Here is a 13,608-nt window from a genome sequence, read left to right on the forward strand (position 1 = left end):
CCGCATGGTCCAGGTATGGGTCCCGGGACCTGCCTAGAAGCCACCTCCAGGCTGGAACACGAACTGGAACCTGCGCGCCGGGGACCGGACCGTTGCCATGGCAATGGCGCTGTGCCCCTTTGCAACGCTGGGGCCGAGGAACGCGAGCGCCGGAAGTCGCTGCCTCCGAACTGCTGGACGGTGGCTGTCATAGGTCCCAGTGTCGCCATGGCAACGGCGCGCCGCCGGCCGCCGCCGAAGGGGTGGGAAAGGGGGCGGGGAATGCGAGCGCGGAAATCCCCGCCCCCGGCCTGCAGGGCGGCGGAGGCGCTGGCGGCCCGCACGGATTTGAAACCGTTTGGCGGCGGCGGCCCATCGGGAAGCTTGCATGTAGGGGCGCCAGGTTCTTGTTTTCCCTATTTTCCCTCCCCAGCCCCTGTCCCCGGGTTCTGGGGTGGAATTTTGCCTGGGGTGGCGGCCGCCCCGCGCGTGCGGGCTGGTGCGGGGAGGGGCGTCGCCCCGCAGGCCCCGGGCGGGTTCTCGAGGCCGGAGGGGCGCGCGCTGCGTTCGGGGGTCTCACTTGCTGAGGGAGGTCCGGGCCGGGCGCGGGCTGGGAAAGTTCTGCGTCAAGTTTGACAAGCGGTCGACGTGACGAGTCCAGGAGCCGGACCGGAGGGCTGGCGGCTCGGGAGGAAATCCGCGTGTGGGACCCGCGGGGGGAGCGGCCTCGGAGGCCCACGGCTGCCCTCTGTGGCCGGGAAGTGCCTCCCGGGCACGGCACCCTGCACTTGTCACTCTCCTCCCACAGCGGGACCCGCGGCCCGACCCGGGATTTCGGGCCGAACCGGTGTGCTGGTTCCTTTGTGGGAACAGTTCGCCCACAGCCCCTGGGAAAGCGGGCCCTGTCCCAGCATCAGGTGGCGGAGCTGCGGAGCGTGTCTGCGCTGGTTGATGGCTTTAAGTGTTGCAGAGAGGAACTTCAGTAAACACGAACAGTTCTTATTCTGATCACTGTGCGGCCATGCCTCTTACTTGTCCTGAATGTTTAAAGATGAGTCCAAATGACATAGAAAAGGCACGCGAAAGGACAGGCGCCTTTTCCTAATGGTGCGGCAGAGTCCGGGCACGGGGTTCCGGCCCAGCGGGCACTTGCCGTGGGACCCTCGGTCAGCTCCCGAACCCCGCTGAGCCTCAGTTTTCCTCCTCCATGAAATGGCCACGAGCTCCTGCCTGTCTCCGAGGGCGGTGACTGCGATAGGCTTGCAGAGCACACCCCATCCCCCTGGCACAATCAGCTCAGGCTCTGGTAACGGTCCGCACCCCCAGATGTGTAAGCCAGGCGAACACACACCTGGAAGACTTGGCTGCACCGAAATACGCATTTCAGGTTTTCTTTAATGGCCCACCCTGTATTTGAAATATGGTTTGATTGAACAAAATTGATGACACGCCACGTTCAGGAGTATGTTTATTGTGTTTGGCAAGGGGCTGGATAGACTGAGGCGCACCCATTGTTTAGCAGCTGTGGCCACTTTTCCCGCCAAGGGCTTTCAGTGTTTGTGACTTGCTCAAGCTTTGCTGACGTGTGGCAACTAAGCACCTTGAGAAGGTCTTAGCCCCTTTTGTAGCTGTCCACATACAATCGGGTTTAAAAAAAGACAATACCAGTGAGTTAAATGTAAGACATGATCCAAATATAGATTATAGCTAGGAGCAGGAGTCACTCAATTTACTTGTTTGCTTTTGAAGTAATTTATGTGACTGGTAGGCACACTCTAAGCCTAAATCAGTGATATAGCTTTATTTATTTTTTTCAATCCTAATAATTTAAATCTGCAATTCTAATAAATAGCAACAAAACGGTTTGATTAGCTGGAACTAAGTAGATATAATTTATTTATAAGATGTAATTTGTGTAGCAAGAATTCCTTGAAGGTTTGAAATTGTAAATTAATTTTTTTGTTTTTGCTCTTTGCATTTCATTATTTTGTTGGGGAATAAAAAAGGGATAAGGAGGCCGGGCTGATGGGGCTCTGTGGTTGAGCATTAATCTGTGAACCAGAAGGTCATGGTTCGATTCCCGGTCAGAGCACATGCCTAGGTTGCGGACTCCATCCCTGGTATGGGGCGTGTAGGAGGCAGCTGATCAATGAGTCTCTCTCATCATTGATGTTTCTTCTCTCCCTCTTCCTTCCTCTCTGAAATTAATACTATATATACATACATATATATATATATATATATTTTTTTTAAAGGGATAAGGAGATGCAGATATTTCCTTTTACCAAATATTACATTGACTCTTTACTCTGGTTTTTAAAAAATGTATATCCAGTATTGTATGTTATTATAGCAATTCTGATTGCCTTTCTAATTTTCAAGATTTTATTATTAGTTGGAGATAGTGCTGACGTATAGGCAAGTGGCCAAGTGGTCAGATATCATGAATCTGACAAGGATTTCAGAATTTTAATCTGAGCTTTGGGCTTAATTTCATGGCTTTAAGTGAGTCTTTTAACTTTGAATTTAAGTTTCCTCTAACCTTAAACACTACCAGACTTACTGAGTGAATCTTATTACAAATCTTTTGGCTTTAGCCCTAACTATGGGTACTGTCAGGCAAATGTTTGAGTGCAAAGGCAGGATGGTTAAGCCTGGGAGTACACTTCTAGGCCAGAGTTGTGCTTAAAATTCTGGGTTTATGAGTTTCCATTTGTTTTTTCATCCATTTGAAAAGTTAGTTTTCAGCTTTATGATTTAACATCCAGCCGTGGTATCATAGCCTTCTGTTATCAAGTACATAACTGAAGTAGTTATGGAGGAATGCAGTTAGGAATATTATAAGAATTCGAAACAAAGCAAACAACCCCAAGCCAACTAAACCATCAAAATAATATTATCTTAACCAAGTCTTGAATGTGAAAATGTGTTTCTTCTATAATGCAGAGTGTAGGGTGACCAGTTTTGGTAACTAGAATTAAGGACACATAATATTTCTATTCTAGAAGACCTATTTGGTACTCAGAATGGGATCTTTTTAAAAAATATATATTTTTATTGATTTTAGAGAGGAAGGAAGAGGGAGAGAGAGTTAGAAACATCAATGATAAGAGAGAATTACTGATCGGCTGCCTCCTGCCCGCTCCCCGCTGGGGATCGAGCCGGCAACCCGAGCATGTGCCCTTGACCAGAATCGAACCTGGGACCCTTCAGTCTGCAGGCCTACGCTCTATCCATCGAGCCAAACCAGCTAGGGCCAGAATGGGATCTTAAAAAACAAACACCCTAGTCATGTAAAAGTGGGACATTAATCCCTTACATTAACATTTATTTACCAATCAATTCTTCTTCCGTTTTTAATACACAGCACGCAATGTGCTAGGTATCTACTGAGACATATAAGTCGTGGTCCCTGCCTTCCAGGAGCATCTCAGATGTAGAATACATGCAAGTAATACACAGATGTGTTAAAAAAAAAAACTAGCTTGATAAATACTGCTGCACAGATGTGAGCAGTGCACACTGAGAATGGAGTAACAGTGAGTCTGCGATAAGTGGGACAAGCTTTACTCAGAAGAGACACTTGCGCTGCATGTATCAGATTCCAGATGGAGGGAACAGCCAGTGAAAAGGATGTGAACACATATAAGGGCTTGGAGTGTTTGAAGAATGGCGAGCCAATGTGTGTGTGTGTGTGTGTGTGTGTGTGTGTGTGTGTGTAGATGTGTAGGGAGGGATCAGAGATGGGCTCAGGATGTAAAGGTACTTGTAGACCTAACTTTGAATTTAGAAAGCATCCTGTTGTCACAAGCAGCCAAGAGAAGTTTTATGTGGGGAGTGATAGGGTTAGTTTTATACTTAGGAGCCGTAGTCTAGTACCAGTGAGGACTAAAGTAGGAAAAAATACAGTTGGCTGTAGGTAAGTGATCAGAAGGGCTTTCTCGGAGACCGTGGCAGCTAGAATAGAGATACAGGCAGGGTTGGAGGTATTTCTGAGTATTTGTGGTTGTATTAGTTTATGGGGGTTTAAGAAATGGGAACAGACAGTGGGGCTGGAAAGTTTGGCACAATGAGGAGGCTGTTGATAGGTGTTTTTAGGATTAGAGAGACAAGTTCATGTTTCTGATACAAGTTCATGCTTCTGTTCTCTAAGAAGTAAGTTGAGAGGTGGAGGGAATAACATTTTGTGGTATAACCATTCAGCAGTTACTTTTTCCATGAAGCAGGAGGTTAGATTTTTGAAATTGAGAGTGAGCGCTTTATTTAAGGGACTTTAAGATGTCTGGTAAAAGATGCTTTGTGGAGTAGGAGACAGTAAAAGACTCCTGTGAATTGAGGTAAGATTGGAAGCCATCTGACTACAAGGCAGTGCTGTCTTTCTCCGACAAGCCCTCAGTTAGGGAACGGAGGAGGGTGTCAAGGGGTCGAAGTCTTGCTGAGTTTAGTAAAGAGAAGGTCGAGTGGAGTAAGGAGACAGTATAAGAGAATAAGAGGCTGTGATGAGATAGAAGGGTCAGGGAGGTGACGGTGATGAGAATGGAGAGTAAGGTGTAGTCAGATGGTGGGAACCTCCTAAGAGGGGACTTGCGGGTTGTGGCTGAAGGGCAGTATGCATCTCAGAAACTGTTTTCCTTCCTGGGCAAGGTTGCGGGAGAGAGTTTAAGACTCCAGGGAGCACATGCATGTACTTGGCAGAAGACTGAAAACCGTGGTTCACGTCTAGACGGAGGGAAGCCAGGCCAGCCAGTGAAAGCTTCCTTACAGAGACAGGGTAGCGAGAACTTTCTATGAAGAGGCTGTTGATAAGAAGATGAAGATACCATGGTCAATATCAGAAGCTGCTTTAGCAGTGGGAGGGCCGTCTGTGGAGTAAGAATGCCTGAGGCAGAACAGAGCTTTATTCTAAATGTGTAATTTGTAAATTTGCCGGGGTCCAACCCCAGCAGGTCCAGGGGTCCCCAAAGGTGTGGACGGAGTTGGCGAAGAAGGAATGACACGGAGACAGCGTTCAGTTGATCAGCAGCCTTGCCAGGATCTCTAGCCACAATCTCCAGCCAAGTTCTGTGTCCATGTTGTCTTGCTAGGTTCTCCAGCCAGGTTCTCCAGGTTCTCCAGCCAGGTTCTGTAGCCATGTTCCCTCGCTAGGTTCTCCAGCCAGGTTCTGTCTGAGATCTCCAGCCAGGTTTGGTCACCAGGTTCTAGTCAGGTTCTCTTGCCAATTTCTGTAGTCAGGTTCAGTCCAGGATCTTTTGCCATGTTCTCTCGCTAGGTTCTGTCTCTAGGTTCTGAGGCCAGTTTCTGTCCAGGATCTTTTGCCATGTTCTCTCCAGCGAAGTTCTTCTGTCTGTAGGTTCTGTGTAGGTTCTGTCTGTAGGTTCTCTCTTCTAAGTTCTGTCTCTGTCTTGTTACATCTGTATTTATACCAGTTGATTCAATCCTATCAATCTCTATTACAAAGGTTAGGGCGTTTCTTATCTCCATTCCAGGGAGTAAAGATGATGTAGCTTAAGCATGATTGTTCATAGTTAAAGTGATTAATTACCCGCCTGGCACTTATTTAAGAGGTTTTATTCCCTCCCTAACTTCAGGGGAAAATCCCTACCTGGGGAAACAACCTTTCTCAGAGACCTTGGTTAAAACACATAGTGCCAAGAAGGTGAGCAAACATATTAAGAACAGTATGCCATATATGCCAGGTCCCTTGAAACAGCAAGCATGGACCGGCTCCCGGCATAAATTGAATCAATGACACTTGGAGACCTTACATAATTGTAGGGGTAGTCCACATCCCTACCAAGACAGTTCATTACATAGAGGAACATGTTGAGTGTGGATATATTTTTAACTTAAGGAAATTTGTCAAAATTTACATTTCTGATTTTTTGGGGGATTCACCCCTTTATCATCAATGTTTTCTTGCTAATTAGGAAGAAATACAGGGACCAATATTTTAAGTTTTTTTGAGGAGAGTTATAAAATTTAAATGTACATAGTTAAAATCACTTTTTTGGGGGATACAGTTCTATGAGTTCTTACACATGCATGAAGTAGGGTCTTGCAGCCTTCTCCACAGGCAGTATGCTGACCAATCCCAACACCTACATACTTGCCCTGTGCCACCTCTTCCTGTCCAGGTCTCCCCCAATGCTAAGCCCTGTGGACCACTGATCTGTTTTCCATGCTCAAAAATGTTGTCTTTTCTAGAATGTCATGCAAATGGGTTAATATAGTAGGTAGCCTTTCAGGAATGTCTTCTTTCACTCAGCATAATATGTTCGAAGTTTTTTTTATGTTGTCACGTGGATCAGTAGCTCATTCTTTTCTGTTGCTGAGTAGTTTCATGTTGTGTTTTTGCCATAATTTGTTTATCCATTCCCCAGGTGAGGGACCTTTGGGTTGTTCCTAGTGTTTGCTGATTACAGAAGGAAAAAGCTGCTATAAACATTACATTCAGGTTTCTGTATAAATATAGATTTTGTTTCACTTGGGTAAATACCAAAGAGTGGGATTTCTGAGACGTGGTAAATGTATGTTTAACTGTGTAAGCAGCTCCTAACCTGTTTTCCAGCAGGGTTGCACCATTTTGCATTCCTACCAGCAGTGCATGAGGGTTCCTGTTCATTGTTCTTAACAGCACGTGCTATTGTTTGCATTTGTTATTTTAGCTGTCCTACTAGGCTTATAGTGATATCTCATTATGGTTTTAATTTGCATTTCCCTAGTAACTAAAAGTTTTGAGCATCTTTTCATGTGCTTACTTGTCATCTGTATATCTTCTTTGGTAAAGAGACTAGCTTTTTGCTGATTATTTTTATTGGGTTGTTTGTTTTATGGTTTTGAGAGTTCTTTATACTAGTAAGTCCTTTGTGAGAAAATGTAATTCACAAATCTTTTCTTTGAGTCTGTGGCTTTTCATTTCAGTACTTTAACAGAGCCCTTTGCAGAGCAAAAGTTTTTTATTTTGCTGAAGTCCAATCTGTCCATTTTTTCTTGTATGGTAGTGCTTTTTATGTTGTATCTAAAAAATCTTTGCCTTTTTCAGGGTCATGAAAGTTGTTCCCTATATTTTCTTCTAAGAGTTTTGTAATTTGACATTTTACACTTAGGTCTGTGATTTATTTTGAGTTAATTTTTTTAAAATATACTATGAGATATAGGTTGAGGTTCGTATAATTTTTTTTTGCAGATGGATGTCCAGTTGTTATAGCATACTTTATTATAAAAACTATAATTTCTTCATGAATTTTACCTTTGTTGAAAGTCAGTTGTTCATATTTTACTGGTCAATTTCTGGACTCTAGTCTGTTCTCTGGGTCCATGTGTCTATCCTTTCACCAATACTACATTGTCTTGACTACTGTACCTCTTAAAATTGGGTAACGTGAATCCTCCAACTTTGTTTTTCTTTTTCAGAATTCTAGGTTTTTTTTACTTTCTAAAATTAAATTTTAGAGTCAGCTTGTTATATATACAAAGAATACTGTTGGGCTTTTGTTTGGAATTGCATGAAATCTATAGATTAATTTGGGGAGAATTGGTATTTATAATGCTAGTGAGTTTTCTTTGATCTCTTTAATCAGTTTTGCAGCTTTCAGCATACAGACCCTCAATATTTTCATTTTAAATCTTTTACAGACTGAATTATGGAAATGGAAAGTGAAGAAGAACAATGGGAGAAGCTGGATGCGGAATTTGATCACTTTGTGGTGGATATGAAGCCTTTTGTTTTAAAATTACCCCATAGGCCAGGTAAGATTATGTTTAAAAATTAGATTCTTAAGGTTAATTGTTTCTTATATTATTTCATGAAACCAATGATCCATCAAAATGGAAATAAAACTGAATTCTTTTAATAGCAATTCTTATCTTAAGCTGATGTGGGATTGTTTACTTTGAGCTGTTCAAGGGTAAATAGAAATTTAGTGATAATGTCCTACTAAACCATGGAAAGGTTGTGATACCCCTTCTTATATGTCATGAGCTTAAAGCCCGGGGATCTCTAAAGTTTGCTAAAACTATTTCTTCCTGCATCTTTTTTTCTCCCACCATGGGAATGTTTCCTCTTTCAGGAGCCTACAATCCACCTGCTCTTTGACCCTTTTGTTTATAAAAGTGGAAAAGAATTTATTGGTCTTGTATGCTTTGGGTTGACGGAATAAAATGAAGTGTGAATGAGTTTTTGTTGTTATCTTGTCTCCAGTTTATGGCTTCTTATCTTTAATTATAGAATGAGAGTCTTTGTTTCAAGTCAAAGAATTTTCAAGTAACATAAGGTATGCAGAGCAATTGGAAAGAGTTTGGGGGCCAGGAAGATTCTCTGAGTTATACTGGGCATAAGATTGGCTGTAAAGGTAAATCTGATTGGCAGCTTTTGAGTGGATCATTTGGAATGGGGCCAAGAAACTGGTTTTTACTCTGTCCAAATCTCCTATTTCCCTAAGGTGCCTGAGGGAACTCTATATTCAAAAATGAGGAACCAAGTCAGTATTAGATATTTATTGCAAGGAGCTGCACTGGGAGAAGGGAGGGTAGTGTGTGAGTTATGCATTTTGTGGTCATCCATTGTTCTAGGCCCTGCCACTTTTTTTTTAAATCCTCCCCTGAGGATATGTTTTTTATTGATTTATTTTTAGGGAGAGAGGAAGGGTGATGGAGATGGAGATGGAGATGGGGAGAGAGAGAGAGAGAGAGAGAGAGAGAGAGAGAGAGAGAGAGGAGAGGTTGATCGATCACTTGCCCCCCATATGTGCCCTGACTGGGGACTGAACGCACAATCTTTTGATGCTCCAACCAACCGAGCCGCCTGGCCAGGGCCAGGCCTGCAACTTTTCCTGGCCCACGATGTCTTGGCATGGGCTTCCCTCCAAGCTTCTTCCTCTGTCCGCTTGCCCTGCAGACCAGAACCTCTTCTTTCTTCCTCTGCTGTTCCTCACAGTGCTTATTTCATATCTCACAGCTCATTCATGATTTGTTGAGTTAGTATTTAATGATATTTCTATACTGTTAATCATCTTTTGATATTCAGTACCTTTTTGTCTTAGATCTGCTGATTAGGAAAAATTTTTAATTAAAATCTCCCATTATAAATGTATTTCAAATCAAACTATTGTCATATTTATCTTCTTTTAAAAATGGATTTTAGGTACAAGAATTGATTGGATTGTAATCTTTGGTTCATGACATATTGTCTATATTGGTACATCCCTTGCCTTCTCTTACTTAGTTAATTCTTAATGAACACTTGGAAATCACATACCAATCAAGAATCTAAACAACTTACATCTTCTTATAGCTAAAATCTACTTTGGGAAATGGTTTTTCCCAACATTTTAAGTAGAGGAATGAATTCTTTTGTATTAATCAAGTTGTACTGAATTCTAGCCATTCCAAAATTAGATAGATTTCAGTTTACTGCTGGGCATATAGAAAATATATAGTTTGAAAAAGTGATTACTTAAGTTTATCAGTTTCACTTTTGCATTTTTTTGGCATAAAGTATGCCCAATATTTCATGAAGTTTGCTTTGTGATTATATAATTTCAAAGCTAAAAATACAAAAGTTTTTTAGAGGCTAGCTTTCATACCTGTAGTGATAAATCTGGTATGAGCAAAGTAGTAAATCCGGCCCCAGCAATTTTTGTAGGTAAAACAATAAATGAATATGACCTTTAGAAACTAAGAGATTAAAGCAGGCTTATGATTTGTGTTAGGTATATAATCCTCAAATTGAGTTAGACTGATAAAAGATTAGTGTCAAAGTAGTTTTCATGAGACCTAAAAGCGATTCTGTGTCATGTAAGATAAGATAGTCAATAGGTCATTATATGTGGATTAAACTGTGCTATATTTTTAAGGCAGTTTCTAAAAGGATAATTATTTTACAAAATTACATGTAAATACTCTTCAATTATTTCTAGAGAGGTTAAAAGAAAACCCTAAATAAATCAACTGTAAGTCCCTGAAAATTATCAGCTTTAATAAATAAAACATTTGAGATTTAATTTTAGATTAAGTTTAAAATGCTTAAATAAATAAGATTGCATTTTATCTCTCTCTTGGTTTACATAATGAGAATTATAGAATTTTCAGAACAACTACAATTATTTTAGAGATGTTTTTACAGCAAACTTTTTATCTCACTGCTTTATTTGACAGTAATCCAGAGGTTTTATTTTTGAGAAAATATTTTTTTGCTTATGTCTTGCCTGATTACTAATGAACTGGTAAACTCTAGACCAAGAGTTGTCAAAATTGTAGCCTCTGGAGCAGATCCAGCCTGCTGCCTTTTGGTAAGGTTTTATTAGAAAACAGCCATGCACGTTTGGTTACATGTGGTGTGTGACCGATTTCATGCTCCAGTGGCAGAGGGGAGCAGCTGTGCTGGGGGTCACAGGCCTGCAGAGCCTCACTGTTTACTGTGTGTCCCTTTACAGTGAATTTGCCGACTCCTGCTCTAGGCAGGAGCAGATTTAGACAGGTCTTTCATTTAGTGTTTGTTTACTGACAAATCAAGTCTCTAATATTGCCTATGTATTTCTAGAACGGCAGAGGTGTGCACTTTGGATTAGAAAGCTGTGTGAGCCTTCAGGAACAGGTGCAGGAATAATGGGCAGGAAGAATCGGAACCTGTATGCAAAACTGTTACTGCATATGCTTAAGCGAGGAGTGATTGAAGGCCCTTTTATACACCGACCTGAACCCGGGACACTAAAAACTTTACCTTCGTACATGGTAGGTGTCATTGACCAAAAGGTAAATTAGTTTAGTTTCTTAAAAATTGCCAATTTAGACCAGCCTGGGTGGCTCAGTGGTTGAACCGGGAGGTCGCGGTTCAATTTCTGGTCAGGGCACATGACTGGGTTGTGGGCTTGGTCCCCAGTGTGGGATGAGTAGGAAGCAGCCAAGCAGTGATTCTCTCTCATCATTGATATTTCAATCTTTTTCTCCCTCTCGCTTCCTCTCTGAAATCAATAAAAAAATATTTTTAAAAACCTCTGCCAATTTATCATATCATTTGGGAATGGTCATATTAGTAAGTAACAAGTTCTAGATAATATGTTAGTTAAAACGAATGTGCTTTTTTTTTCTTTCTGATTCAAGTTTTTCTACCTTGAATAGAAATAAGATATTGGCCTATAAGCAGCTTATACTTACTGATTTAGAAATATTATACAATATTTCTAAAAATTTTAAAGTGCAATTTTAAACTTGAGCCTTACTTTTCCACTGTTTATAATAATATTTTATGTATGTCAGAAAATTTTAGTTATTAAACTCTTTCATATTTAAAAATTTATGAGAGGTCAGATTGAGTGACTTCTAAAGTTCCTTTCTACTCTAATAAAATGACAACAGTAAGTTGGAGTTTAGAAGTGATTTCCTGCACTTCATTTAATTTCATTATCAGAATCAGGTTTGTGAAAAGGCAGTTACAATTATACTTGGTTGATGAATTGTCACTGTCTTGGTTTGTATGGTGTTTGAATACTTGAGAAATCTGGCTGGAGTTCTAGGGATTGGTAGTTGCTGTTAGGATATTTTAAGATTTTTCAAAATGATAAAATTTTATTTTAACAGTTAATTTACACCAAAAATTTACTCAAGAGGCATGTTGCACAATTAGACCATAATATGCTATCCATGGAAGAATGCCAAAAGTTTTAATGCTATTCCCAATCACATGAGAGACATACATTTTGTTTAAAATCATTAGTCTTTAGAACTTAGTTATTTGACTTAATATTTGATTAACCATTGAAGTGACTATCTCATTTAAAAAGAAATTGCTATGCATGTCTGATTGAGGATAGAGGGTCATGTTTCACCCCTTCCCAGAGAGCAGCCCCCCTAGAGGACTGTTGTGTAGGATTGGGAGAATTGTTGCAGAAGTATCCAGTTAATGCAGAAGTTTCTTCACAAATGTGCCATGAAGCCTGGCTCACTTAAAGAGAAATAAATGGGCTGATGTCATTCTTCTTAATGACTGAAAGTAGAACATTTTCTGGAACAAATTCAGATGTTAAGATCTGAGTACGTATATTATGTTTTCCCATTCACACTCAATTTCATAAAATCATAGGAAAGTGCCTTGTTTTACAAAGAATGATGAGAAGTCCTAAGACTGCCTTGGGTTTTCCAGCTCATTTATGGCACTGCCAGAACCACATCCCAGGTCTTCAACTCTGTTGTTCTCATCTGATGAAGGGATTCCTGATTTTTATTTATTGTGGTTTCTGAGCCCACTGATTTTTTTGGTGGGCTGCAGAGTAGTTAATGATCACAGAAAAAAATAAGAGAGCACATGAGTTAAAAAGAACATTTCATTTATGTTTACATAAAGCTAATATTCCTTTTTAATACAATAATTATCAGATTTATCTGGTATGTATTGTTATCATTCATCAGGTTTCTTATACAGCAGAGCACAACTAAAATGTGTTATCCCATTTTATGTATTTTAATATTTCATAATTAATGTGCATTGAATGATGCATTTTTATATTATTTTTGGTAGTTGAGTTTGAATATTTGAATGGTTATCAAACTTGAAATCTTAACTAATTATTTCATTATAGTACATTTTGAAAGAATAATTTTTCTAATTTTTAAAAATCAGTCCATCTATTTTGATGAACCAAATCCAGCACAAGCCAAAAGTTCAAGCCCAGAAGGATTACCGGACTGGGTAATGGGTGAGCTGGGGAGGAGCGAACACAAATTAAATGAATCATGGAAGCTTTCTTCTGGAGACAGTTATTCTTTGGTGCAGTCGCCAACCGATGGCCACAGGTATGCTATGCAAATGGGATTTGGAATGTGTTTCATTATTTAGCCTGTTTTCAGTACTGGTTGATACATTTCATTTTTCCTTGTGTGTGTTTTTTTTATGAAAAGTAGTTGATTTAATTTATGTTTTTGTTAAAGTTGAAGTCTTTGAAGGATATTGGGAAGGTAAAATGATAGTTTTGCTTTTTCATTTACTGTATATTCAAAAATTATGTTATATTCTAGCCATTTTTTTTTGTATCTGTTATATATATATACTAGAGGCCCGGTGCATGAATTCGTGCACTTGGGGCGGGAGGGGTCCCCTCAGCTCGGCCTGCGCCCTCTCGCAGTCCAGGAGCCCTCGGGGGATGTCTAACTGCCAGCTTAGGCCCGCTCCTGGAGAGGGGGCCTAAGCTGGCAGTCGGACATCCTGAGCACTGCTGCAGAGTTGCTGCTGCACTCCCCAGCCGTGAGCCCGGCTTCTGCGACATCCCCCGAGGAGTCCCGGATTGGGAGAGGGTGCAGGCCAGGCTAAGGGACCCCACCAGTGCACGATCAAAGCCAGGGAGGGATGTGGGAGGTTGATCAGCAGGGAAGGTCTGCAGGAGGGCTCCAGGGCATGTCCAGCCCATCTCACTCAGTCCTGATTGGCCGGACCCCAGCAGCAAGCTCACCTACTGATCAGAGCATCTGCCTCCTGGTGGTCAGTGCATGTCATAGCGACTGGCCGACTGGTCAGTGCATATCATAGGGAGCATTTGAGCGGCCTTAGCATATCATTAGCATATTACACTTTGATTGGTTGACCGGACACTTAGCATATTAGGCTTTATTATATAGGATGTACACATTACATATATA

General features: G+C 41.2%; 1 protein-coding gene across 4 annotated transcripts in view; it reads left to right on the plus strand.

The window, feature by feature from the left end:
* Positions 1–270: 270 nt before the first annotated feature.
* The window catches only part of CEP112 (centrosomal protein 112), a 298,077-nt gene continuing 284,739 nt past the window's right edge, over positions 271–13,608 (plus strand). For 2 of the 4 annotated variants that reach the window (XM_059670060.1, XM_059670062.1), the window contains exons 1-4: positions 271–369; positions 7,615–7,728; positions 10,520–10,710; positions 12,596–12,768. In XM_059670060.1, coding sequence (XP_059526043.1) covers positions 7,623–7,728; positions 10,520–10,710; positions 12,596–12,768 — 470 coding nt within the window. In that variant the 5' untranslated portion in view covers positions 271–369; positions 7,615–7,622. Of the gene's footprint in view, positions 370–7,608; positions 7,729–10,519; positions 10,711–12,595; positions 12,769–13,608 lie in introns of those variants that run through there. The other 2 variants (XM_059670063.1, XM_059670064.1) reach the window with 2 other exon arrangements.

This window comes from Myotis daubentonii, chromosome 16, assembly GCF_963259705.1.
Source record: "Myotis daubentonii chromosome 16, mMyoDau2.1, whole genome shotgun sequence".
Lineage (NCBI taxonomy): Eukaryota > Metazoa > Chordata > Mammalia > Chiroptera > Vespertilionidae > Myotis > Myotis daubentonii.